Genomic DNA, 27,210 nt, shown 5'->3' on the forward strand with positions numbered 1-27,210 from the left:
CTATCTCTTGGCCTGATAAAAGAGGTGGGGCTGATTAGCAGCCCCTGCAGAGGCCTGGCTGCTGGCGAAGCCCTGAGAGAAGGAGAGAGGCAACAGCTGATCAACAGCTGCCACAGAGGCTGCGGATCAGACCCTGCCTCTCTCTCTGGAAGCCTGTCTCCTGGCCTGATCCACAGCCCCCTCAGCAGTCAGTGCTGGGTCGCCATGGCAACCCAGCACTGATATCTGGTGTTTGGTTAGCCTTCGGTCATTATGGACCCTGGCTCTTTATATATACACAGATATGCTTTTATTGATTTTTTTTTTTTTTTTTAGAGAGAAAAACATTGATTGGCTGCTTCTCATATGCACATCAACAGGCGGTCAAACCCACAACCTGGGTATGTGCCCTGATCAGGAATCCAAACCAGCAACCTTTTGGTGGACAGGAGTGAGTCTCACTGGCCAGGGCTGGACTTTTCCTTTTTTATACCAACACAGATTTCTTTCTCATAAGCCACAGATCCAGCTAGTAATCCCTAGTTGGAAGTGTCAACATGGTTGGCCTTTTAAATCGATGTAAAGTGGTTCTTTAGGATGCTCACAGTCAAAGCAAGTTTTCCTGTAAATAATGGCTCTTGAGACTATCTCCAGGGAAGTGCTACTACCTGAAATAGGGTTGCCTCATTCCCATATTAGCCTTGTTACACTCCACCCTATTCTTTCATTAAAGCTACTGTTTTTAAATCTTTCTTTCAAAGAATGCTCTAGGTATTTGTAATTCTATTTCTGTCTCCTTTGTCTTCACGAATGTCACTATCCCTTACCTCCTTTGACTGATACACACTGTCCCTCAGAGACAATACACTTTCCATTTAGAAAGTGGCTACTGGTGAATTTGCCAACAAGAGCTTCTCTGAGCATATCTAGAAAACGTTGTGGGGAGCTGAGCAATACTTGATTAGAGAGCTGAAAAGGGGTGCTAGAGTTGTGGCTTGCTTCTTATCTGTTGGTCTATTTTGAAAACAATAGCTCATTCACTTGTTCAGGATGAGTAACATGGTGAATGAATAAAAAATTGTTGAACTAATTTCCTGTGAATGTGTTCTGCATGAGGGTCTGACTGTAGAGAGAAGCATTCCAAATGTTTTTAGCCAAAACAGCACAGTCAGGTGGAGTGGGCAGCTTCCCCATAGAAGCTACTGCACTGGGTCAGCACTCATTAGATGTTTGCATTCTAGTAGGCTTACTTGCTATACTAACCTTATTTTTTACTTTATAATCACTCTCACATATGAACTATTCAATCATTATGAACAAGGGGTAGTGGAAGGAGACTAAAATTCGCTTATCACCAATTGCATGCCAGGAAATTTTACATTAATTGTTTCATTTAATCCTTATAATATCCCTTTAAATAAAGTTTTCTTTTCTTCATTTAACAGATGAGAAAAGCAAGACTCAGAGAGTTTAAGAGACTCCAAACACACTGTTAGAAGCCCCAGAATCTGAAATTCATGCTGTGTCTATTATTTCCAGTAATTTATAGTCAACTTTTATATTTTCAGGTCTTAAGTGATAACTAGAAGGCTTTAAATCATTAATTTCCTTCCACCCTCAAATACACATCTGGGCCATCTTCCCTTCATGACCAGTCAGCGTAAGCTCTGGGTTGAAAGGATCTTCAGTAAAATCTGTAGAGAAGAATAAGTACATGCATTTTCAAATCACATATTAATGAGCCTGAAAAATATACAGACTACTCGAATTATGTCGGACTCGATGAGCATTGTTTTGTGGTTATGTCACCATCTCCCATTTATTTATTAAAAAACAAACTTCCATCATTTTGACTCATGTACATATGTGCTTTATGTTTTTTATTATTTTTTTACAAGTAAAGATCAAGAATTGTTATCGTTCTTTTAATTCTTTTTTTTTACTGTTTCACTTCATTACTGCTGTGTATGTGCTCCATGTGAGTGACGTAGGTGCTTATGTAGGTGGGTTCTGACTTACAGCAAAAATTGCATTACATCGCGCTGTAGAAACGGATCCCCGACATAACCCGAGGAACTACTGTACATATTTAAATCATTCCATTATTATACACTTCAATTATACCATTGATTTCAGTAATTCTCAATCCTCCTGAAGTTGGTAGATACTGGAATGTCACCAATTTTCTTAAGCCATGTTGTAGGAAGTTCCAAAATGGCTGTGGAGTAAATGGAAGCTACACTAACACTCTCCCAGCACCAAACTGGAAATACAACTAAAATACAGAAAAAACACCCTGAATAATCAACTGAAGACTCGCTGGAGAGAACCCTGATAACCAAGGACAGAAAGTGGAGACACATGGAGACTGATAGGAAGTGTGGAGGCGCAAGAGAGCAGGCCAGGCTCCCACAGACAGCAGAAGTTCCAGAGGGATGTCTCAGCTGTCGCGATTCCCACTCAGAACTCTGGGTTCTAAACCCCAAGCTGGACCTCCCAGCCCAGAACTGAAGAATGTGCCCACATAACATCTGGTTGTTAACCAGTTAACTGCCACACCTCCAAAACTGAAACCACCCTCACACACCACGGTATTTTGAATTTAATTTAAAAAATCAATTTGCAATGAATATTATAAAAATATATATTACTCACAATGTGGGTGTTCTTGAGTATTTTCAGCTGAAAAATCTCATGAAAAATGATTTTAAAGTTGTTCAGGGCTGCCACTTAGGGAAAACATATTTTTTTTTATAGGCACATTTGGCATGTGGGGAAGGTCCCCCCCTTTCATCTACAGACACTTATGGTGTACAATGGGTTAAAAGCAGCAGGGTTGCTGTCTACCAGGGAGAGAGATGGCTGGAAGTGCAGGCATCCTCTTAAAGGACCAACACACAAAATTTTGTGTGCAGCCACTCACCTTGAGTTCCAGCAGAGGGAGGGCAGAGTGGACTGGAGCTATATAAGCGCAAACCAGGGTTGGGGGCTCTGGGGTTAGAGCTCAGAATGCAGCTGCCCCAGTTTCCTGTGCTGAGTCCTCATTCCCTCACACTTTAGAGGGCATCTTTCTGAGGCAGACCTTTAGCATCCAGGCAGCTTTTGTCTGGGGGGAGAGGAAGCAATGGCAGCACCCTGTCAGAAAACCTTTCACCCTGCCCTGTGCACTCTATGGCTTGCTGTGGTCTAGAGCCTGAGGCTCTGAAAATAACAATCAGATTGCAGGCTGATGAAGATCTCTGAAGGCTTTGAATCTTTGCCTGATCTCCTTCTGGGCCTGGGGCTAGGAAAAGCAGACCTTGGTGCACATGTTGGTCCTTTCCAAAGGTGCCCAGCCCAGCAGAGGGAGCCACAAGCTGTGGATTGCTGGTAGCTCCAAACAGTGTACTTGGGGCCAGAAACAGTGTCTATAATTGTCCTGCACCAGAGACTGGGAGTTGTAGCAGATGCATATAATACATAAATACAAAAACAAATAGAGGGAGCATATCTCAACATGATAAAGACTATATATGACAAACCCACAGCTATCATCATACCAATGGGAAAAAAAAACTAAAACCATTTTCCCTAAGACCAGAAACAAGACTGGAATGTCTTCTCTCACCACTCTTATTAAACATAGTACTGGAAGTCCTAGCCACAGTGATCAGACAAGAAGAAATAAAAGGCATCCAAATTGAAAAGGTGGAAATAAAACTGTCATTATTGTACATAGAAAACCCTAAAGACTCGACCAAAAAACTACTAGATTTAATAAATGAATTTGGCAAAGTAGCAGGACACAAAATTAACACCCAGAAATCAATAGCATTTTTATACACCAATAATGAACTCACAGAAAGAGAAACTAAAAAAACAATTTCATTTACTATTGCAAAAAAAAAAAATTAAGATACATAAGAATAAATGTAACCATAGAGTTAAAAGACTTATACTCAGAAAACTACAGGCCATTGAAAAAAGAGAGAGAGAGGAAGATATAAAAAAGTGGAAGGATAGATCATGTTCCTGGATTGGTATATCCTTAAATGTCCATACTACTAAAGCAATCTATAGATTCAATGCAATTCCTATTAAAATACAAACAGCATATTTCATAGATCAACAACAAATACTCCAAAAATTTATATGGAACCAAAAAAAGGCCCCAAATGGCTGCAACCATCTTAAGAAAGAAGAACAAAGTTGGAGGGATCACAATACCAGATATCCAGTTATATTACAAAGTCATTTTAATCAAAACAGCATGGTACTGGTGTAACAACAAGCATGCAGATCAATGGAATAGAACAGAGACCCTAGAAATAAACCCAAGCCACTGTGCTCAATTAATATTTGACAAAGGAGGCAAGAGCATACAATGGAGTAAAGACAGAGTCTTCAATAAATAGTGCTGGCAAAATTGGACAGGTACATGCAAAAAAATGAAACTACATCACCAACTTATACCATACAGAAAAATAAACTCAAAATGGATAAAAGACTTAAATGTAAGTTATGAAACCATAAGAATCTTAGCAGAAACTATAGGCAGCAAAATCTCAGACATTTCTAGTAGCAATATGTTTAGATACATCTCCTAGGGCAAAGGAAACTAAGGAGAAAATACACAAATGGGACTACATCAAAATAAAAAGCTTCTGCACAGCAAAAGAAACCACCAAGAAAATGAGAAGTGAGCTCACGCTATGGAGAACATATTTGGTCATGATCCATCTGATAAAGGGTTAGTTTCCAAAATATATAAAGAACTCATACAGCTCAACAAAAGGAAGACAGATAACCCAATTAATAAACAGGCATGCGACCTGAATAGGCACTTCTCCAAAGAGGACCTACAGATGGCCAAGAGACAGATGTAAAAATGCTCAAAGACACCAATCATCAGATTAATGCAAATTAAAATGACAATGAGGTATTACCTCACTCTGTCAGAATGGCTACCAGCAACAAATCAACAAATGACAAATGCTGGCGAGGATGTGGAGAAAAGGGAACCCTAGTGCACTGCTGGTGGGAATGCAGACTGTTGCAGCCACTGTGGAAAACAGTATGGAGTTTCCTCAAAAAATTAAATATGGAACTCCCATTTGACCCAGTGATCCCACTTCTGGAAATATATTACAAGAAACCTGAAACACCAATCAGAAAGAATGTGTGCACCCCATGTTCATAGCAGCACAATTTACAATAGCTAACATCTGGAAACAGCCCAAGTGCCCATCAGTAGATAAGTGGATAAAAATGTGGTCCACTTACACCAGGGAATACTGTGCAGCAGTAAAAAAGAAGAATCTCTTACCCTTTGAGACAACATGGATGGGCCTGGAGAGTATTATGCTGAGCAAAATTTGCCAGGCCGAGAAAGACAAATATCACATGATTCCATGCATATGTGGATTCTTAAGAACAAAGACAATTTATTCACAAAATATTTCCATGGACTGTCGAATCTCAGCGGGAAGGTAGAGTTGGCTGAGTGGGTGTGAAGAGATTAACAAAAGAACTTGTATGCATATATGCATCACCCATGGACACAGACAATAGTGTAGTGAAGGCCTGGGGTGGGGGGGGCAGGGGGGCTAGAAGATATCAATGGGGGAAAAGGAGACTTCTGTAATACTTTCAACAATAAAAATTTTTTAATAAGACTTGTTGTAAAAGTTAAATATTATTTCTGGGGAAAAATAGCAACAATGACACAACCCTTATCCAGAAAAAATTCATATAACACTTTCAGGAGATTAGCACATAATTAAAATGTGACCCTTGCAGTCAAATATCTGAAATCTCCTACAAAGGGTAACTCTGCCTCCACTGTTTAAACTTGGAAAGTAATTAAACTCCATACACTTCAGTTTTCACTTGGGTACAATAGAGGTAAAGGTGATATTAACCTCCATACTAAAGAATGGAAGCCAAATTCAGACAGAGCCTAGCACGTAGAACAGCTTACAGACTTAAAAATGCAACAGGATGATGCCAGACAGCAGCAGCGATAAATGAGGTGAAGGAGGTGAAACAGGCAAATGGGAAAGAGTGAAAGGGAAGAAGGCAGCCAGGTGGGTGGACAGGGAGCCCAGCACTGAGAACGTGATGCGAAGCCCAGACCTGACTATGCAGAGGAGGCTGACATGCTGAGAGAAACGCCAGTGGTGCGAGGCTCAGACAGAGAGATCTGAGTCCAAGTTCCCGCTGCCATTTCCGACCTGGGTCACTGTAGGCAAGTCTGACCTCATATTCCTGATCTACAGAAAGAAAAAGAAATAGAAATGTGCTTAAAGAGATGCGAGAATTACAATAAGGAAGCATATCGCAGACTGCAAAGCCTGACAAACCATTATATTCATTTATTTGTTCACTCATTCTTACATTCCCTTGTTTTCTAGTTCACTTTGTAGGGTTAATGGAGTCCTGTCAGAGCCTGGGACAGGCGAGAGCTGAACCGCTCTCCTCTCTGTGGTGCTTTGCAGTCATTGCACTGTCTGTCTCCCAATAGCACAGGGAAGCATTTGACAAAGAGGCAGATGAAGCGATTGGGACTCCCCTTCAGGAACTTGGCTGAAATGACAACACTCCCATCTGAGACAAGTGCCTGTCTCCACTGCCAGGGGAGAACCCCTTGGGGACAAGGATGTCGTTAATAAGGACTTGGAGTGGATGTTCATCTAGGGATCTGTCCTCTTCTTAGCCTCTACTCATTCCTAACGTCCCGACAAACAATCGGGGTGCTGCGCACACTACATAAAGGAAGACAAGATGGACACGGCCACGCCGGCTTCTTCCCCAAGAAGCAGGTGGTGAGAGGCTAGCCTGCTAGGTCCCAGGGGAAGGTCGGCGGCCACCTATCAGCAAAGCGGCTGTATCTTCTGAGCTCAGCGTCAGCTCACAGGACCTGACCACAGCACACAACGTTTAGAGTCTGACCATTCCCAACAGAAAGGAAGGCCCTCTGCCATGGGCTGGGTCTGAGGCTTGCTGACTGCCACTAGGACTGGGATTAGAATGGGAGGGAGAACAGGAAAGGGAACCAACAGGCACAGGTGAAAAGAGAGTTCAGGCCCATCCACCTCTAATTCTTGAGTTTTCCTGCTTTTATTCATTGAACCTGGAGAGAATGGCTCTTTGTGTATTACTAATCTCTCTGGGGGGGGGGGGGGGGGGACAACCTCACAATGAGAGTGGAACTGGTTTACAGAAATGATCTGTAAGAAATTGAATTAAGTTTCCTGAGATGCCTGGTAACTTTACATCTCTTGGGTCCATTAGCAGGGACAGAACCCAGTCCCAGAAACCTGCCCTGTTAGCCTGAAGGGTATAAGAGCCTTACTGTCTCCAGAAGGTGGGGGTGGAGGAGGGGTTGGGGGATATCCAGATGAGATAGGAGAGGGAGAAGGAAGGAGGGAGGGACAGAGGACCGGCCCCTTTAACTGCCTCCTTTGGTTGTGGTTTTAGCACTTTGGGGTCTAGGCAGGATATAAAGTGGGAACTGCAGCTGGTGGGCAGTGGGTGGGATGCTGGGTACTCTGGAGAGAGGCAGCAGAGGACAGGAGGAGGGAGGAAGAGAGCTGAGAGGGTAGAAGTAAGACGATTTCCCCTTCCTCAGGCCACTTCCTCGCCTCCTCGTGTGCAGGTCCTGGGGTTTCGGGTCAGTTGCTTGAGTTCTGTGTCCTGCGGCAACCCCTGGGCTCAGGCTCTGGGTTTCACACTGGGTTTGGGTTCGATTGCTCTCACAGAGTGTGACCTTGGGCAAGCCACTAACCACTGGGCTTCAGACTCTTCACCTGTAAAATGGAGACCATACTGCTTAGAACATAAACTTATTGACTAGAAGTGAAATGCCTTGTAACTGAAGACAGATGCAAGTCATCCTTGGTGTATTCTAGAAATGCTTAGAAGGCACGAAGGCAGGAGAGGGTCCAGAGGCAGCATTCTGGTGTAAAATACCCAGTACGCTCACGTCTCCCCGTCCCTCAGCTCACCTGTGCTTTCTAGCGACTTCCCCCTTTATGGACAAAGCACCCACCAATGCCAGCCACCTTTAGTGCCACGCGTGCTCCACTCATCCCTGGAGTTCTCACCTCCTGCCCTCTCCTCACCTGACTGCAAAGGTACTGGGAGGAAGCGGCAGAATCTATCTTTGATCACCTTTTTCAAATGAGGTTACACAAGGGAGAAGGAGGGCAGGAGGGAGGGAGGGAGAACAAAAGAAGGAGGGCTGATCTTTTTTTAAAAAAGTATGTTTTTATTGATTTTTTTTTTAGAGAGAAAGGAAGGGAGAGAGAGAGAGAGAGAGAGAGAGAGAGAGAGAGAGAGAGAGAGAGAGAGAGAAACATCTATTGGTTGCCTCCCACACACACCCCAACTGGGATTGGACCCACACCCTGGGTATGTGCTATATCATACCCCCAGCCCTTTCGTGCACTGAAAAATGCTCCAACCCACGGAGCCACCCAGGCAGGACAGGGCTGGCCTTCTTTTTACTTATTCTGACTGAGCCTCTAACTCTGCTCACCCCAATATCTTTCCCCAACACATTCTGTGACCATGAACTGCCCCAGCGCTGTCAGTCCTTCATTTTCTTTAACAACTCTAATCTCATTTCAGTTTCACTTGAGTTATGCAAATGGAGAGAAGGAAAAAAGGAAGAAATAATGGCAACTCCGTGAGCATCTGAACCCCACATTGCAGTTTACAGTTGTTCCATGTCTGTCCACCAGGGAGACCCCAGAAAGGTCCTGCCCTTTACAGTAGATACTGATTTCAGTGATGTGAACAGATGGATCCATGGCCACATAGCTTGTAACTACTGGATCTGAGGCTCAGTGCTAAGGATTCTGACTCTAAACCTTGTCGACCTTTTTCCTCTCCTATGTCTGTCTCAGGATAGAACTGGCAAGTGTGTTGTGTAGGGAGGAAGGAGATAATTTTCTGATGAAATCTGCACCTTAACAGAATGGGAATAAGAATTATTTATGTGCTGGGCTGCATATCTGGCACTTTGGCCAGATGGGTCATGCTGTGCTGTCTGTTCCTAAAACACATAGATAGGAAGGTACTGACATCAGGCCAGGCCTTGAGATATGGTCTCATGGCCCCTTCCCAGCACGCAGGCCTTCTTTCTCAGAAGTCCCGGAAGTCTCATTCCAAATTTGGGAGACAAAGGACTGGGAAAAGTATAAATAAAGAGAGTTTCCTCCATATTGGGGGCCCAGAATTTGAAAGACACATTTTTCTCTGGGCCTGCAAAGAATTTAATAATAAAATGTAACTCTTGCAGTCAGCACTGTAGTTCAGCCCTCTGCTTTGGCAGGGTGCTGTAACTGTAGTCAGCTGGCCATGGAAGTCGGTGCTGCAGTTCGGCCTCTGCTTTGGCAGGGTGCTGTAACTGTAGTCAGCTGGCCAGCTTAATAAAGGCTCTTAAATTTAAATTCTGAGTCGGTGGTCTATCTCGCTGAGTGAACCCATAACAATTTACAAAATATTGAGAGTATTTCTATACAAATCACCCTCCACTAACCACACACAGCCCAAACATTATCTTTAGTTTCTCCAGAGAATTCAGAATCATACAGTTGGAAAAATTATAAGCATTTCTCAGTGTTTTGGGCACTCAGGGAGTGTTGGGGTCCAGTCCCAGTGGGTCTAGGGGTTCCCAAAGGTGTGGACAGAGTCAGCGAAGAATGAAGGACACGGAGACAGCATTCAGTTGATCAGCATAGCCAGGTTCTCTCTAGCCAGGTTCTCTTTTTATTGTCCTGTTACATCTGTATTTATACCATTTGATTTTAATCCTATCAATTCTATTCCAAAGGTGTTATCTCCATTCCAAGGTCACTACTCTACTGTTCTGTTAAGCTACAAGGAAGTAACTGAAGGAGATTATCCTAAGTAAGGATTATATAACTTAAGCATGATTGTTCATAGTTAAGGTGATTAACTACCCGCCTGGTACTTAGTTAAGGGGTTTTACTGATTTATTCCTTTCCTTAGTCTTGTTAATCCCTAACTCCAGGGAAAAGTCCCTACCTGGGGAAACAACCTTTCTCGGGGAGGTGGCCTTGGTCAAAACACATAGCGCTAAGAGGGGGAGCAAACATATTAAGAACAGTACGCCATATACGCCAGGTCCCTTGAAGCATATGCTGTGCAGATGTTTCTTCCCTGCAGCGACTGTGTCCAGCAGCAAGGGTGGACCAGCTCCCTGCAAGGGAGGTGCTCACAACTGCTGGAGAGTGAATGGAAGTGTCTGGCCACACCGTTGGCCCCAGAGTGTGAGGGGCACCGAGTCCCGAGTGTTCTGCCGTCCCATCTCCCAGACGAACAAAATTAGAAAATGTCACCATGTGACTCAGAGCTCAAAAGAACATACATCAATTCAACTATATACAAGTTAGTCTATATACAAGAAAGAAAGTAAGCTAATTCAGTTGGAGCTTTATTAAAGATTTCATGGGGAATATGCTATTGGAGGCTGTGTTGAAGAATAGGAGGAATGTCGATCAGAAATGATGGAAGTTCAAAGAGGGCCCAGCCTGAAGACTCCTAAAGGTCCCCTCAGACTCTTTTCTTACAGATGGAGAAGACATAAGGCAAGGTAAGCCTGGAGGTTGAAGCCGGAGTAACAAGGGCCCCAGATGCCAGGCCAAGGAATTTCAATTGAATTCAACAAGTAATGGGGAGCACCAATGTTGTTTGTTTGTTTTCTAATAATACTTAATCTACTTGAGGGATCAAACTTTAAAAAATATTTCCTCACCCAAGGATATGTTCATTGACTTTAGAGAGAGAGGGAGAAACATTGATGTGAAAAAGAAACATCGATCAGCTGCCTTCTGTAGTCGCTCTGACCACACCCCAGTGTGGGGGAGGGGGATCAAACCTGAAACTTAAGTCTGTGCCCTTCCCTGACTGGGAACCAAACCTGCAGCCTTTTGGTGCACAGGAGGCACCCAACTAACAGCCACAGGGCCAGGGTACTGGTGGTTTTTAAGGTCAGAAAAATCATGATAAAAATTTGAAGATTAATTGGCAGGGGGACCCCATGGTGCACATCGGACCAGAGAGGAACTGCGGGAGGGCTCCAGAGCATGTCCAGCCCATCTCATTCAGTCCCGGTTGGCCGGACCCCAGCAAGCTAACCTACCGGTCGGAGTATCTGCACCTAGTTGTCAGTGCACATCTTAGTGACTGGTCAACCAGTTGACTGCCTGTCCCCTGGTGGTCAGTGCACATCACAACAAGCAGTTGAGCAGTTTTAGCATATCATTAGCATATTATGCTTTGATTGGTTGGTTGGTTGTTCTGCCGTTTGGTCTATTTGCATATTACCCTTTTATTATATAGGATTTTCTTTCATTTTGTGGGCTCCCTTTTCTTTAGACAGCTTCTTTTGGTGCACAGAAGTTTCTAATATCAAAGAAAAAACCATTTATGTATTTATTTGTCATTGTTTTGGTTTGGGAAGAGATTGCTCTGATTTGCCAACACAAGCCTCATTCATCTCATGTGTGTCATCATTGCATAATTTTATTGTTTTTAATTTATTCTAATGATATTTATCCTTATTTAGGTTAGATTATAATTTTAGAGAGAGAGGGCAAGTTGGTCAGGGTCAAAAGTCAAGAGTCAGAGTTCTAGGTTCAAAGGCCAAATATTTAGGTTCAGCGGTCAAGGCTTAGGATTAAAAGGTCAAGGTGCAAGGCTTCAAGGTCAGGGTTCAAGTGTCATATCAGGGGTCAAAGACTGATCTTGGACACCAGTTGTTACAGCTCAAGGTTCAAATATCAAGGTTCAAAGAACAAGGTTCAAATATCTAGGGTCAGTGGTCACTGGTAAAGGTGTCAGACATCATGGCTTGGTTTTAAGGGTCACAGTCAATGCTCAAATGGCAAGGCTGAGTATAGGAGCTTAAAGTCAAAGGTCAAGGGTTAAAGGCCAATGCTCAGAGCTCAAAACTCAGAGGTCAAAAGTTTAAGGCCAGAGATCAAAGTTCAGAGAACAAAGATCAAAGGTCAGAGGTTATCCTCCAGGAGAGAAGCATGAGATCAGAGAAAACAGAAAGATTCAGGAGATAAGCAAAAGATCACAGAAACAGAGATTAAGGAGGGAAGTGAGAGATAAGAGGAAATGGTAAAATTTTTGAGAGAAGCAAGAGTTCAGAGAAAAGGGAGAGAAGCGAAGTGTGAGTTCAGAGAAAATGGAGAGATTCAGGAAGGAAGCTAGAGTTTAGAGAAAATAGATTCAGGAGAGAAGTGAGAGTTCAAAGAACATGGAGGGAATAAGGAAAAAAGTGAGTGATCAGGAGAAAAACAATAGATCAGAAAAACAGAGAGATTTCAGAGTGAAGTAAGCAATCAGAGAAAATGGAGAGATCCAGGATAGAAGCCAGAGATAATAGAAAAAGGAGAGAATGGGAAGAAAAGTGAGAGGGAAGAGAAAACCTAGAGATTACGGAGAGAAATGAGAGTGCAGAGAAAACTGAGAAATTCAGAATAGAAGTGAGATTAGAGAAAATGGAGAGGTTCAGAAGAGAAGTGAGAGATTAGAGTAAATTGAGAGATTCAGGAGAGAAACCAGAGATCACAGAAAACAAAGAGAATGAGGAGGTAAGTGACGGATCAGGAAAAATGGAGATAATGAGGAGAGATGCTACAAATCAGAAAAAACAGATTCAGGGAAGAAATGAGACATAAGAGAAAATGGAGAAATTCTGGAGAAAAGCTATAGATAAGAGAAAACAGAGAGATACAAGAGAAGCCAGAGTTCAGTGAAAACAGAGATATTCAGGAAACAAGTGAGAGTTCAGAAAAAACAGAGAGAATAAGGAAAGAAGGGCGTGATCAGAGAAAACGGAGAGATTGAGGATAGAAACAATAGATCAGAAAAATGGTGTGAAGCATCAGATCAAAAAAAAAAAAAAAAGGAGAGATTCTGGGCAAAAATACCATTTCAGAGAAAATGGAGAAATTCAAGAGTGAAGCCAGATGTCAGAGAAAATGGATGACTTAGCAAACCCACTAGCATGACACCAGTACGACTCAACAAAAATCAAAACTATGATCCAACAAAAATTAAAAACAATGACTCAGGGAGAAACCAAGATGGCGGCATAGGTAAACACCGGAAATTGCTGCCTCCCACAACAACTTCAAAAATACAATGAAAAGACAAAACGGACATCATCCAGAACTACAGGAAGGCTGGCTGAGTGGAAATTCTACAACTAGAAGGAAAAAGAAAAGCAAACGGAGACTCAGAGGAGCTGCGGAAGTAAAGTGCAGAGGTACAGAGGCTTGAGCACGCGCACAAAGGGGCTGGCACCTGAGGACGCAGCTGTCTTTTTGAATCGGGAGGGAGTCACAAGCTCCCAACTGCTCTGAACTCCGGTTCTGGGAAGTCTCTGGGGACCCAGGACTCATACGGGGAGAAACTGGACTGTCTGGCAGCAGGCAGAACTTGGAACTCAAGGGTGGCTTTCCCTCAGAGGTGCTTGCAGCAATTACCGGGACACTGAGACGCAGGGCCCCTTAGGGCAGGGCTGAGGATCCACCATAGCTGCTTGCTCCGCCCTTTGATTCCCTGAGACCCCGCCCCACCCAGGCTGCAGCAGAGGCTTTTGCATATGAATGCCCTGGCCCTTTGCAACCTGAAAATTACCTAACAAATTGCAGCTGGGCCAGACAGACCCAGAACTTCCAAAAGAAGGCCCAAGGCCCCACAGCAGCTTGCATTGCTTCACAGCTGGGCCTCATCTGGGCACCTCCAAACTCCAAAAAAGGAAGGGGGATCTGCAGTTCTCTTTGTAGATCCTGTGGGGTAACCTCAGGCAGAGACTAAATTAGCACCTTCTTAGATCCAAGAGCCAGTGTACCCAGTGGTCAGAGTGGGACCATCCAGATTACAACTCCTCAGATCCATAAGGGACACACTCAGGGGGCAGACTCAGTGAGCACCAAAGCCCCACTGAAGCAAGTCTTGCCCCAGAAGGGTATCTTCAGCACAGAAGTTCTCCCACTGCAGACACAGCTGATTCTCACAGACAATTGGCCTGCAGGTCAATTCCTCCCAGTGATCCTACAACAATCAAGGCATAACTACAACAAGACTCTGCACAAAGCCCACAGGGGGTGCACCAAGAGTGTCCACCTCAAGTAACTGGGGAGGCTGAGCCACTGGGCCCTACAGGACACCTAGCACACAAAACCACTCTACCAACACAGGGAAGCATAAAAAATGTGGAGACAAAGAAATAGGTCACAGATGACAGAAATGGAGGAAAGCAAACGACTGGATATAGAGTTCCAGACCACGTTTATAAGGTTTTTCAAGAATTTTATGGAAACTGCCGATAAATTTAGTGAGACCCTGGAGGATATGAAAAAAGACCAACTAGAAATTAAGCATACACTGACTGAAATAAAGAATAATATACAGAGATCCAACAGCAGACAAGAGGATCCCAAGAATCAAGTCAAAGATTTGAAATACAAAGAAACAAAAAATACCCAACCAAAAAAGAAAAAAGAATCCAAAAATATGAAGATAGTGTAAGGAGCCTCTGGGACAACTTCAAGCGTACCAACATCAGAATTATAAGGGTACCAGAAGAAGAGAGAGGGCAAGATATTGAAAACTTATTTGAAGAAATAATGACAGAAAACTTCCCCTACCTGGTGAAAAAAATAGACTTATAAGCCCAGGAAGCACAGAGAACCCCAAACAAAAGGAATCCAAAGAGGACCACACCAAGACACATCATCATTAAAATGCCAAGAGCAAAAGACAAAGAGAGAATCTTAAAAGCAGCAAGAGAAAGACAGTCAGTTACCTACAAGGGAGTACCCATACGACTGTCAGCTGATTTAGCAACAGAAACTTTGCAGGCCAGAAGAGAGTGGCAAGAAATATTCAAAGTTATGAATGCCAAGAACCTACAACCAAGATTACTTTATCCAGCAAAGCTATCATTCAGAATAGAAGGTCAGATAAAGAGTTTCACAGATAAGAAAACGCTAAAGGAGTTCATCACCACCAAACCAGCATTATATGAAATGCTGAAAGGTATTCTTTAAGAAAAGGAAGAAGAAAAAGGAACTCTTACCATTTGCCACAGCATGGATGGAACTGGAGAGCGGATAAATACCACAGGATCTCACTCATTTGTGGAATATAATGAACAACATAAACTGATGAACAAGGACTGATGCAGAGACGGAGAGGCTTTGATTGGACTGTCAGGCATTGGAGGGAAGGTAGGGGAGGGTGGTGGTAAGGGGGAAAGATCAACCAAAGGACTTATACGCAAGCATATAGGCCTAACCAATGGACATGGACAACGGGGGGGGGGGGGTGGTGAGGGCATGAGCGGGGGGGGGGGAGGGGGGAGGGGGTAACGTGGGGATAAGGACACATATGTAATATCTTAATCAATAAAAAATATATTAAATAGAAAAAAAACAATGACTCAGCCAAAATGCAAAGCATGACTCAGCCAAAATCAAAACCATGACTCCGAAGAATTTCGAACCAGGAGTTGCAATTGTGCCTTCTTGTGGATATTCTGAGAACAGCACCCTAGTAAAGGAAGAGTTGCAATATTGCCCTCTTGAGGACATTCTGAGACAGCAAACTAGAAAGTGAGGAGTTGTAATAGGGACTTCTTATGGACATTGTAACAGCGCCCTAGTAAGAGATTAGTCTTGTGGACATTGTGAGAACAGCACCCTAGTAAGAGATTAGTCTTGTGGACATTCTTAGAACAGCGCCCTAATAATGAAGTATGTGAGTCTGAAAAGAAAACCCAATTGACAGGCCTAGAGGCCTCTCGACCTGCATGCAGAGTTGAAATAGTGCTCTCCTGAGTACATTGTGAAATAGGATCTAGTAATGAATTCTTCCTGCCTGAAAAGAAAACTCAATTGAAAGACCTAGATATCTCTTGCAGTTTCAGGGAGGAGGAGTAATATTGCCCTCTTGTGGATATTCTGATAACAGCACCCTATAAGGGATTATTTGCAGTACTGCCCTCTTGTGAACATTCTGAGAACAGCACCCTAGTAAGGGAGGAGTTGCAATAGTGCATATTCTTTTTCCCATCTCTCCTTTCTCTCTTCATTCTCTCTGTTTTCTCCAATCCCTCACTTCTATTCTCATCCTTTCCATTTTCTCTGATGGAGTCTTTCCCCATTTTTTTTATATTTTCTCCGATTTCTCCCTTCCCTACACATGCACTCCATTTTCTCTGAATCCACATTTCCCTCCTGAATTTCCTCATTTTGTCTGATCTTTCATTTCCCTTATTCTCTCTGTTTTCTCTGATCTCTTGCACCTCTCATCATTCTCTTCATTTTCTCTGATCTCTTGCTTCTCTCCTCATTCTTTCCATTTTCTCCAATTCCTCCCTTCTTAACTGACTCTTCTCTTTCCCCCATCTCTTGGTTCTCTATTCATTCTCTTCATTTTCTTCAATCTTCGGTAATCTCTTCATTCTCTCAGCTCTCTACTACCTCTCCTTATCTACTCATTCTTTCATTTCATCTGTGTTCTCTAATATCTCGTATCTCCCCTCATTCTCTCCATTTTCACCAGTTTCTCGTTTTATTCCTCATTCTCTCCATTTTCTCCTGTCTCTTGCTTCACTCCTGAATTTATCTATTTTGGGTCATCTCTTCCTTCTATCATTCTTTCCATTTTCTCTGATCTCTCACTTCTCTCCTCATTCTCTACATTACCTACAATATGATCTTTCACCTCCCTCCTGAATCTGCTGTATTTTTTCAATCTTTTGCTTCTCTCCTTATTCTCTCCATTTTCTCCCACCTCTTCTCATTATCTCCATTTTCTGTGATCTCGCGCTTTTCTCCTCATTCACTCCCTTTTCTCCAATCTCTCGCTTCTAGCCTTATTCCCTACATTTTCTATGATCTCTTGTTTCTTTCCTCATTCTCTCTATTTTCTCCAATCTCTTGCTTCTATCCTTATTTTCTCCTTTTTTCTACAATCTCTCACTTCTATCCTCATTCTCTGTTTCATATAATCTCTCACTTCTCTCATTCCCTGAGTTTTCTCTGATATCTTGCTTTCTCCTCATTAACTCTATTTTTTCTGATCTCTCACTACCCTCCTGAATTTCCTCATTTTATCTGATCTTTCATTTGACTTGTCACCACTTCTCACCATTTTCTCTGATCTCTCACTTCTCTCATCATTCTCTACATTTTCTCTGATCTGTTGCTTCCCTCCTGAATCTACTTTCTTTCTCTGATCTCTCCTCACTCTCTTTGTTTTCTCTGAACTCTCACTTTCCTCCTCATTCTCTGCATTTTCTTCAATCGTTAGTAGTCTCTTCATTCTCTCCATCTCTCCTTGTCTCTTTATTCTCTCTCTTTTCTCTGATCACTCCTTTCCCTCCTGAATCTGCTCTTTTTCTCCAATCTCTTTCCTCTCTACTCATTTAATCTGTGTTCTTCAATCTCTCATATCTAGCTTCATTCTCTCTGTTTTCTCTGATCTCTCCTCATTTTCTCCATTTTCTCCTGATTCTTGACTCATTCTGAGTCTATCCATTTTTAATGAACTCTCCCTTCTCCTCATTATTTCCTTTTTCACCAATCTCCAGTGTCTCTCTTCATTTTCTCTTTTCTCTATCATCTCCCCTTTTCTCTTAATTCTCTCCATTTTCACTGATCTCTCACTTTGATCCTCATTCTCTCTTTTCCTACCATCTCTCACTTCTCTCCTCATTCTCTGAGTTTTCTCCAATCTCTTGCTTCTATCCTTATTTGATAATGGTTAGGGCTAGGGGTTAGGGTTAGGGGTTATGTTAGGGCTAAGGGTTAAAAGTTTGGGTTAAGGGTAAAGGGTTAGGATTAGAGTTAGAGTTAGGGTGTTAGGGTTAGGGTTCAGGGTTCAGGTTAGGTATAGGGTTTATGATTAGGGTTAGGGTTTTATTGTTAGGGTTAGGGGTGGGTTTAGGGGTAGGAATAGGTTTAGATGTAGGGAAAGGGTTAGGGTTAGGATAAGGGTAGGGTTAGGTATAGGGGTAGGGGTATTGGTCGGGGTAGGGGTATGGGTAGAGTTAGGGTTAGGGTTAGAGTTTGGGGTAGATTTAGGGTTATGGGTAGGGTTAGGTTAAGGTTAGAGGTAGGGGTAGGGATTGCGGTAGGATTAAGGCTGTGGTTGGCAAACTGCGGCTCGTGAGCCACATGCAGCTTTTTGACCCCTTGAGTGTGGCTCTTCCTAAGCCTTAGGAGTACCCTAATTAAGTTAATAACAATGTACCTACCTATGTAGTTTAAGTTTAAAAAATTTGGCTCTCAAAAGACATTTCAATCGTTGTACTGTTGATATTTGGCTCTGTTAACTAATGAGTTTGCCAACCACTGGGTTAGGGTGAGGATGAGGTTCAGGGTCAGGGACAGGGGTATTGATGGGGGTATGTGTAGGGTCAGGGGTAAGGGTAGAGGTAGACGTAGGGGTGGGGAAGGGGTAGTGGCAAGGGAAGGGGTAGGATTAGGAGTAGGATTAGGGTTAGGTGTAGGGGTAGGATTAGGGGTAAGGGTAGGAGTAACAGTAGGATTGCAGTTAGTGTTTGGGTTAGGGTTATGGTTAGGTGTTAGAGGTTAGGGTTAGGGTTAGGGTTAGGGGTTAAGTGTTAGGGATTAGTGTTAGAGTAGGCTTAGGTTTAGGGTTTAGGGAAATGTATAGGATATTGTTTGAAACACTAGAATTCATGTTGGAAGAGCTGGGAAATATGGAGGAAAGTGTTTGAAAATACTTATAATTCACGCTTATAGAGCAGGGAAATGTGTAGGGAAGTGTTCTAAACACTTGGAATTCACTTTTAAAGAAATGGAAAACGAGTAGGAAAGCATTTGAAAACAGAATTCACTTTTAAAGAACTGGAAATGTTTAGGGAAGTGTTCAAAAACAGGTAGAATTAATGTTGAAACTGCTGGGAAATGTGTAGGTAAGTGTTTGAAACACTTAGGCCAGTGATGGCGAACCTTCTGAGCTCGGTGTGGCAGCATTTTGAAAAACCCTAACTTAACTCTGGTGCCGTGTCACATATAGAAATTTTTTGATATTTGCAACCATAGTAAAACAAAGATTTATATTTTTGATATTTATTTTATATATTTAAATGCCATTTAACAAAGAAAAATCAACCAAAAAAATGAGTTCACGTGTCACCTCTGACACACATGTCATAGGTTCGCCATCACTGACTTAGAGCTCACATTTATAGAGCTGGGAAATAGGATAGTTTTAGGGTTAGGGATAGGGTTAGGGTTAGGCGACAGGGTTAGGATTAAGGGTTCGGGCTAAGTAAATATGTAGGGTATTGTTTGATATACTAGATTTCACATTGAAAAGATGGGAAGTATGGAGGAAAACACTTATGTTTCTCATTTATATGCTGGGAAATGTGTAAGAAAGTGTTTCAAACACTAATTCATGTTTAAAGAACTGGTAAATGTGTAGGGACGTGTTCCAAACTCTTAGAATTCACATTTATAGAGCTGGGAAATAAGCATGAAAGTGTTTGAAAACACTTATAATTCTCATTAAAGGAGCTGGGAGACGTGTAGAATAATGTTAGGGTTAGAATTCGAGTTAAGATTAGGCGATAGGGTTAGGGTTAGTGTTAGGGTTTAGGGTTAGGGTTAGGTTAGGGATAGGATTAGGCAATAGTGTTAGTATTAGGGTTAGCATTTAGCGTTAGGGTTAGGGAAATGTGTAGGGTGTTGTTTGAAACAATAGATTCACATTGAAAGATCTAGGATATATGGAGGAAAGTGAAAACACTTATAATTCATGTTTAAAGAGGTGGTAAATGTGTAGGGATGTTTTTGACACACTTAGAATCCACGTTTAAAGAAATGGGAAGTGTGCAGGAAAGTGTTTGAAAACAGAATTCGCCTTTAAAGTCTTGGGAAATGTGCTGGGAAGTGTTTGAAACACTTAGTCTTCATGTTTAATCAAATGAAAAACGTGTAAGAAAGCGCATGAAAGCAGGTAGAATTAACATTTAAAGGGCTGTGAAATGTGTAGGGAAGTGTTTGAAACACTTAGAATTGACATTTGTAGAAATGGGAAATGTGTAGTGAAGTGTTTTAAAACAGGTAGAATTAGGAGATTAGAAATGGTGGTGAGACCTAGCTGGTTTGGCTCAGCAGATAGAGTGTCAGCCTGTGGACTGAAGAGTCCCAGGTTCAATTCTGGTCAAGGGCACATGCCCAGGTTGTGGGCTCAATCCCTGGTGGGGGGTGTGCAGGAGGAAGCCAATCAATGACACTCTCTCTCATCATTGATGCTCCTATCTCCCTCTCCCTCTCCCTTTTCTCTGAAATAAATAAAAGTATGTATTTTTAAAAAATGGTGGTGAAGTAAGTGGATGCTGTATGGACATGCTCCCAAGTCCAAACTGTAATTACAACTAAAATATAGAAAATCTTACTGAATAATCAATGGAAGACAGCTGGAGAGAACCCTGATAACGGAGGACCAAAAGTGAAGACTGCATAGAGGCTGGTGAGAGGAGCAGAGGTGCAAAAGGGCTGGCCAGGCTCCCATAGACAGCAGCTGAAGTTCGGAGAGATATCTCAGATGTAGGGGGTTCCCAACTGAGAACTCTGGTGACTAATTCCAGAGCTGGGCCCCCAGCAGAGAGCACCAGAACTGAGAAAGGCACCCACATAACATCTGGCTGTGAAAAGCAGTGGGGTAGCTGTCTACCAGGGAGAGATGGCTGGAAATTCAGGCATGCTCTTAAAGAGCCAACACATAAAATTTCCTGTGGAGCCACCCATCTTATGATCCAACAGAGAAACAGCAGAGTGGATTAGAGTTGGGTGAGCAGAAGCCAGGATTGAGGGCTCTGGGGTTAGAGCTCAGAAGGCAGACATTCCAGTGTCCTGTGTTGACCCATTCATTCCCTTACGCTGCAGAAGTAATCTTTTTCAAGCAGACAGTTGTTATACAGGCGGCATTGCCTGGGTGGAGGGAGGGGAGGGAGACAGCTGACCCACCCTATTGGAAAACACCTTGCCCCATATGAGACTGAGAATAACAATTACCCTCCAGGAAGAAACAATTAGCCCACCCTGCTAAACAAAACAAAACAAAACAAAACAAAACAAAACAAACAAACAAAAAAACCTCTTGCCACACCTGTGGATGATTGCCTGAGGGAAAATCAAGAGGAATCCTATCAGTCTGCAGCCAGAGACAGTCTCTGGAGGATTTGAGTCTTTGCCTGATCTAATTATTTGGAAACAGCATTTGACACAGTCCTCCATCAGGGATCGAGAGGTGTAGCAGATCTACCTAATACATAGTCACAAACCCAAACAGGCAGCCAAAATGAGGAAACAAAGAAACAACCCACAAATGTAAGAACAAGCGAATTCTCCAGAAGAAGAGATACATAAATGGAGATTAGAAATTTATCTGAAACTGACTTCAGAATAATAATGGTAAAGATGCTCAACAGCATGAGAAAAATATATAGTAACTATGAAAAAAGAACAGTTGGAAATAAAGAATGACATAGCACAAATAAAGACAACATTAGAAGGAATACACAGCAGATTAGGGGAAGCTGAGGATCAAATCAGTGAATTAGAAGACAGGGTTGAAAATATCACTCAACAGAGAACCAAAAAGAAAAAAATAAAATAAAAATAGGAGGACAGCTTAAGGGAGCTGTAGAACAACATGAAATGTAACAATATTAGAATAGTCGGTGTGCCACAAGAGGCAGAAAGGGAGAAAGGAATAGAGAACATGTCTGAAGAAATAATGGCTGAAAACTTCACTAACCTGATCAAGGAAAAAGTCACACAAGTACAGGAGGCACAGCGAACCCCAAGCAAGAAGAACCCAAACAGGCCCATGCCCAGACACATCATAATTACAATGCCAAAACTTAAAGACAAAGAGAGAATCTTAAAGGCAGCAAGAGAAAAGCAAATTGTTACCTACAAAGGAGCTCCCATAAGGCTGACACCTGATTTCTCATCAGCAACTCTACAGGCCAGAAAGGAATGGCATGAAGTACTCAAGGTAATGCAAAGCAAGGATCTGGAAAGCAAAGGATTTGGAAAGCAAAGATTACTATATCCAGAGAGGCTATCATTTAAAATAGACAGTCAAATAAAGAGCTTCCTGGACAAAGAAAAATTAAAGGAGTTCATCACCACCAAGCCAGCATTACCAGAAATGCTAAAGGGACTGCTGTAATGAGAAGAAGATACACAGAGAGAAACCTAGCCATACAGAATTAAAAAGGCAATAAATAAGTAACTATCAATAATAACCTTAAATGTAAATGATTAAATGCTCCAATAAAAAGACATATAGTAGCTGAACGGATACAAAAACATGACCCAACTATATGCTGTCTACAAGAGATCCACTTCAGAACAAAAGACACACACAGTATAAAAGTGAAGGGATGGAAAAAAGTTTTTCCATGCAAATGGAAAGGGAAAAAAGCTGGAGTAGCAGTACTCATATCTGACAAAGTAGATGTCAAAATAAAGGCCATCACAAGAGACAACAAAGTCACTACATAATACTAATGGGATCTATCCAAAAAGAGGCTATAACCCTGGTAAACATATATGCACCCAATGTAGGAGTACCTAAATACACACACACACACACACACACACACTCACACACACACACACACACACACACACACACTGAATAGCCAGATTATTATCACCACCTGATGTTTGTAGGCAAATTAGCTATAATTTCACACTGAAGTTGCTAGAGGGCCAGACCATTATAAATAGGGAAGCAGGTTGTTTCCCACGACAGTAGAAGTGATTTTTTTCCTGAAGATATGGGTAAACAACATGATTTAACAGCCTTTGAACGTGGGATATATTTGAATGTGAGTGGCCAGATTATTATGACCACCTGACGTTTGTAGGCATATTAGTCGTACACTGCATTGTATGGGATATGGAAGCCGAAGGCCTGTTCGAACACCTTTGCTGTCTGCAGTTACCAAGATAAAACGTCTCCAGTTCGCACAGGAACACAAGGATTGGACAGTCGAGCATTGGAAAAAAGTCATGTGGTCCGATGAATCACGTTTCCAGTTGCATCATACAGATGGCAGAGTGAGAATTTGGTGGAAGCAGCATGAAAGCATGCACCCCACATGCATGAGTACACCCTTCAAGCTGGTGGGGCAGTGTTATGGTTTGGGGCATGTTTCCCTGGCATGATTTGGGCCCTTTAATTAACGTGGAACAACATCTGAATAGCACAACATACCTAAGTATCATTGCTGATCAAGTTCATCCTATCATGTGGATGGCGTATCCCAATGGAGATGGCTTCTTCCAACAAGACAATGCACCATGCCACGGTGCTCGTATTGTGCAGGAGTGGTTTCAAGAACATGAGGGAGACTTTGCCTTGCTTAGGTGGCCCCCACAATCACCAGATATCACTCCAATTGAGCATTTTTGGGAAGAAGTTAAAAGAGCCATCAGGCAGCTGGTTCCACAACCATCAAATCTCACAGAACTGGACAGTGCTATTCATCAGGCATGGTGTCAGATTCCTTGCATCACCTTTCAACATCTCATGGAATCAATGCCAAGAAGAATCGCCGCAGTATTGAAGGCAAAAGGTGGCCCAACGAAGTACTCATAATAATTTGGCCACTCAGTGTGTGTGTGTGTGTGTGTGTATTATCACATTCAAAGGCTGTTAAATCATGTTGTTTACCCATATCTTCAGAAAAAATCACTTCTACTGTCGTGGTAAACACCCTGCTTCCCTATTTATAATGGTCTGGCCCTCTAGCAACTTCAGTGTGAAATTATAGCTAATTTGCATACAAACATCAGGTGGTCATAATAATCTGGCCACTCAGTGTATATATATTTTAAAAAGTACTCACTACTGTGAGGAGGTTTTTTTTTTGTTTTTTTTTTTTTAAAGAACTCTTACCATTTGCAACAGCATGGCTGGACCTGGAAAGCATTATGCTAAGTGAAATAAGCCAGTTGGAGAAAGATAAATCCTATATAATAAAAGCCTAATATGTTAAGTGTCCAGTTGTCTGGTCAGCCATTCAACCAATCAAAGAGTAATATGCTAATGATATGCTAAGGCTGCTCAACTGCTCACTATGACGTGCACTGATCACCAGGGGGCAGATGCTCCAACCAGTACGTTAGCTTGCTGCTGGGGTCCGGCTGATCAGGATTGTGTGAGATGGGCTGGACACACCCTGGAGCCCTCCTGTGGTCCCTCCCTGGCTGGCCAACTTCCTGCGTCCCTCCCTGGCCCCAATCATGCACCAGTGGGGACCCTTGGCCTGGCCTGCACTCTCTCACAATTTGAGACCCCTCGGGGGATGTCGGAGAGCCAGTTTCCACCTGATCCTGCAGGTCAGGCTGAGGGACCCCACTGGTGCACGAATTTATGCACCGAGCTTCTAGTATCACATAATTTCACTCACTTGTGGAATATAATGAACAACATAAATTGATGAACAAAAATAGATCCAGAGATAGAGAAGCATCATACAGACCATCAAACACAGAGGGGAAGCAGGGAGAGGGGAAGGGAAAGGAGTCAAGAGGTCAACCAAAGGGCTTGCATGCATGCATATAAGCATCACCAATGGACACAGACAGTAGCGGGGTGGGGGCCAATGGGTGTGCGTGTGGGTGTGCTCATCCGCCGTCACGCACAGACACTCCTTGATTGGAATGGTCCCTCAGCATCTGTGAGCAGCCTTCAGCCACTGCCTTCTCGCAGACAGCGCGGCCCCTGCTTGTCCTACCCGCCTCAGGTCAGGAACCAGCCTCTGCCTTCCCCAGAGGTGGCTGCAGGAGGGTGGCTTGCATTGGCGATTCTCAACCAGCAGAGGGTGGGACGGGCTCTTTGCCCCACCTGGGCTGGGCCACCTGCTGGACTTCCCCCCGGCCCCATCCCCCCCCCCCCAACTCCCTCTCTGGATGGATGGTCAGTCCTCGCCCAGAGATCAAGTCCTGGCCTGGCCATATGGGCTTGCCCAAGCCTCTGCGCATTGAAAGGCTGGATCAATGTCATTTCTAAGGAGGTTTTTTTGTGTGTGTGTTTTGTTTTTTGGGGGGAGTATTTTTGCTGTTTTTTAGGAGTTTTTTTTTTTTTCTTTTCAATCTGGGGTGATGTGGAAGGAGCCAGAATGTTCCACTGTTCACCCAATTTGTTGGCAAATATCTCTATTTTCCCCCTGTTACAGGTTTGTCCCGGCAAGCATCAGGGCTTTCATTTCCCTTCAGTACAGCATCATTATCTTCCTCATCTTCACCCTGTCCTGTTTTTATTTCTTCTGAAGGAGGTGGTGATTCCTTTGCTAGCTTTAGCACCATGTTTTCGAGATATTCTGGCAAACTTTTGAACTGCTGTTTGGCTGGCTGGAAGAAGTGAGGGCTTCTCCGTGCTAACAGTCTCAGGGCTCTCCAACCATAATTTGGATTGTTCACAACCTTATATTCCTTTTCAATCATGCTTTCCGGGTCTGCCTGTACAATGGCTTCTTCAAAGAATTCCTCCAAAGTTGGCATGTAGCCTCTTGGGTCTGATTTACAAGCTTCCATATTATCCGGGCAGAGATCCCAAAGGCTTGTTAACGCCTCCTTTCCCTTCAGAGTCTTTTTGTTGGGCCCTTTCCCCAGGAAGTCCTCTGGTGCTGTTCTCTTTCGTACTGCTCTCCTCGGCTTAGTATCTGATGTTCTTTCCTTCACAAAACTTGGGCAGCCTTCATTTTTCCACGAGTTCCAGTTTTCTTCAGTGTTTAATATATGCTCTACCATCTTTGAAAATCTCTCTCCATCGGGTGGGTTTTCAGAGAGCAGTTGATAAACTGATTTTGTAGTACCCTCAATCCAGAGTGACTGCTCATCAGTTAAAACATCCTTTGAACTTTTGGATTTCACCTGTCCCTTGAGATGTTGGAATAAAATGAGATACTGCAGTAGAATGTGCCGGCGAAAGTGACTGTCACTCAGTTGTAAACCCAGCAACTTCTCACTTGTTAAAAATTTTGCAACATATACATGTGCTCCTCCTGTTTTTAATTCTCCCATCTTTTTTCCTGAGGCCTGAGTGTCATCTAATTTGTAATTCTTGAAAACGGCCAGGACCTCTTCTGAGGACTTGAGGAAAGTTTTCCATGAAATCTTCTCATAGCATTGCACAGGGTTCCTGAAGTAATCCTGAAGTGACCAGAATTTTCGATACAGGCTGTAATCCATTGGAATGGAGCAAGTTGTTGGAGCTTCGTCATCGCCCATTTCACCTTCGTCTACGTCCATTCCTTCTTCTCTGTCTTCAGCGTGCTTCTGACCCAAGGTGCTTTCCTGCTCATTGGTATTGAAAACGGTGACATTTTCCAGATTAAACTGACTCTGCAAGTTAAGACCGGATCTCTCAGATAAAGGGAAAAGCCTGGCCAAAAAGAGTTGAATTCGTGCACGCAAAACTGCGTGCTGGGATTTTGATAATCTTCTTAAGAGATCATTGCACACACGTAGTAAATAATTTTTCCCAGCAGAATAGAATGTATTTGATCTCCAAGTAGCAACATTTCTTTCCACAAACGTGAATATTGTGTCACACTGATCCAAAGGGAGACATTCCAAAACGTCTCCCAACAACACAGCAGGTGTAGATGCGGTGCAAATACCTTCAGTTACTCCCCCAACAGCAAGAGAAATAACAGCTAGAACATTTTCACACAATGAGTGACTTATAATTTCTTCTTGCAGAACACCTCTGAGAGCTTGGTCAAGGGCACATTTTCTTTCATCTTCAGTTCCAGGTAACTGGCCGAAGGTATTCAACAATGGCTTGATATGTTTGTTGTTCAGGGCTTCTCTGGCAGACTTCGTGAACCGCGTCCGCGCTTCGGGCACACTGAAGCGTGGCCGTGTAGGAGACATCTTCTCGGCCGCGCGTGTTGGTGGGGTCGAAGCCCAGCAGGTCCAGGGGTTCCCAAACGTGTGGACGGATTCGGCGAAGAAGAAATGACACGGACACAGCGTTCAGTTGGTCAGCAGCCTAGCCAGGTGCCAGCCAGGTGCTCCAGCGGCTTCTATGTCCCGGGATCGGTGCTTGGCGAGATCTCTCCCCTGAAAGCTGTCTTGGGAGGACGAGGACGACGACCAAGACAACAAGCCTAGGGCTGAGAAGCTCTGCAAAGAA

The 27,210-nt window shown here is 43.1% G+C and overlaps 1 protein-coding gene across 1 annotated transcript; it reads right to left on the reverse strand.

Moving 5' to 3' along the window:
• On the reverse strand, positions 1–26,948 carry LOC308534992 (THO complex subunit 1-like; the record flags this gene model as incomplete). The annotated part of the gene is given in 3 exon segments (XM_081113712.1): positions 1–72; positions 25,186–25,235; positions 25,238–26,948. Coding segments are annotated over 3 exon segments (1,833 nt in total).
• Positions 26,949–27,210: the final 262 nt, after the last annotated feature.

This window comes from Myotis nattereri, assembly GCF_964212035.1.
Source record: "Myotis nattereri genome assembly, chromosome: 19".
Lineage (NCBI taxonomy): Eukaryota > Metazoa > Chordata > Mammalia > Chiroptera > Vespertilionidae > Myotis > Myotis nattereri.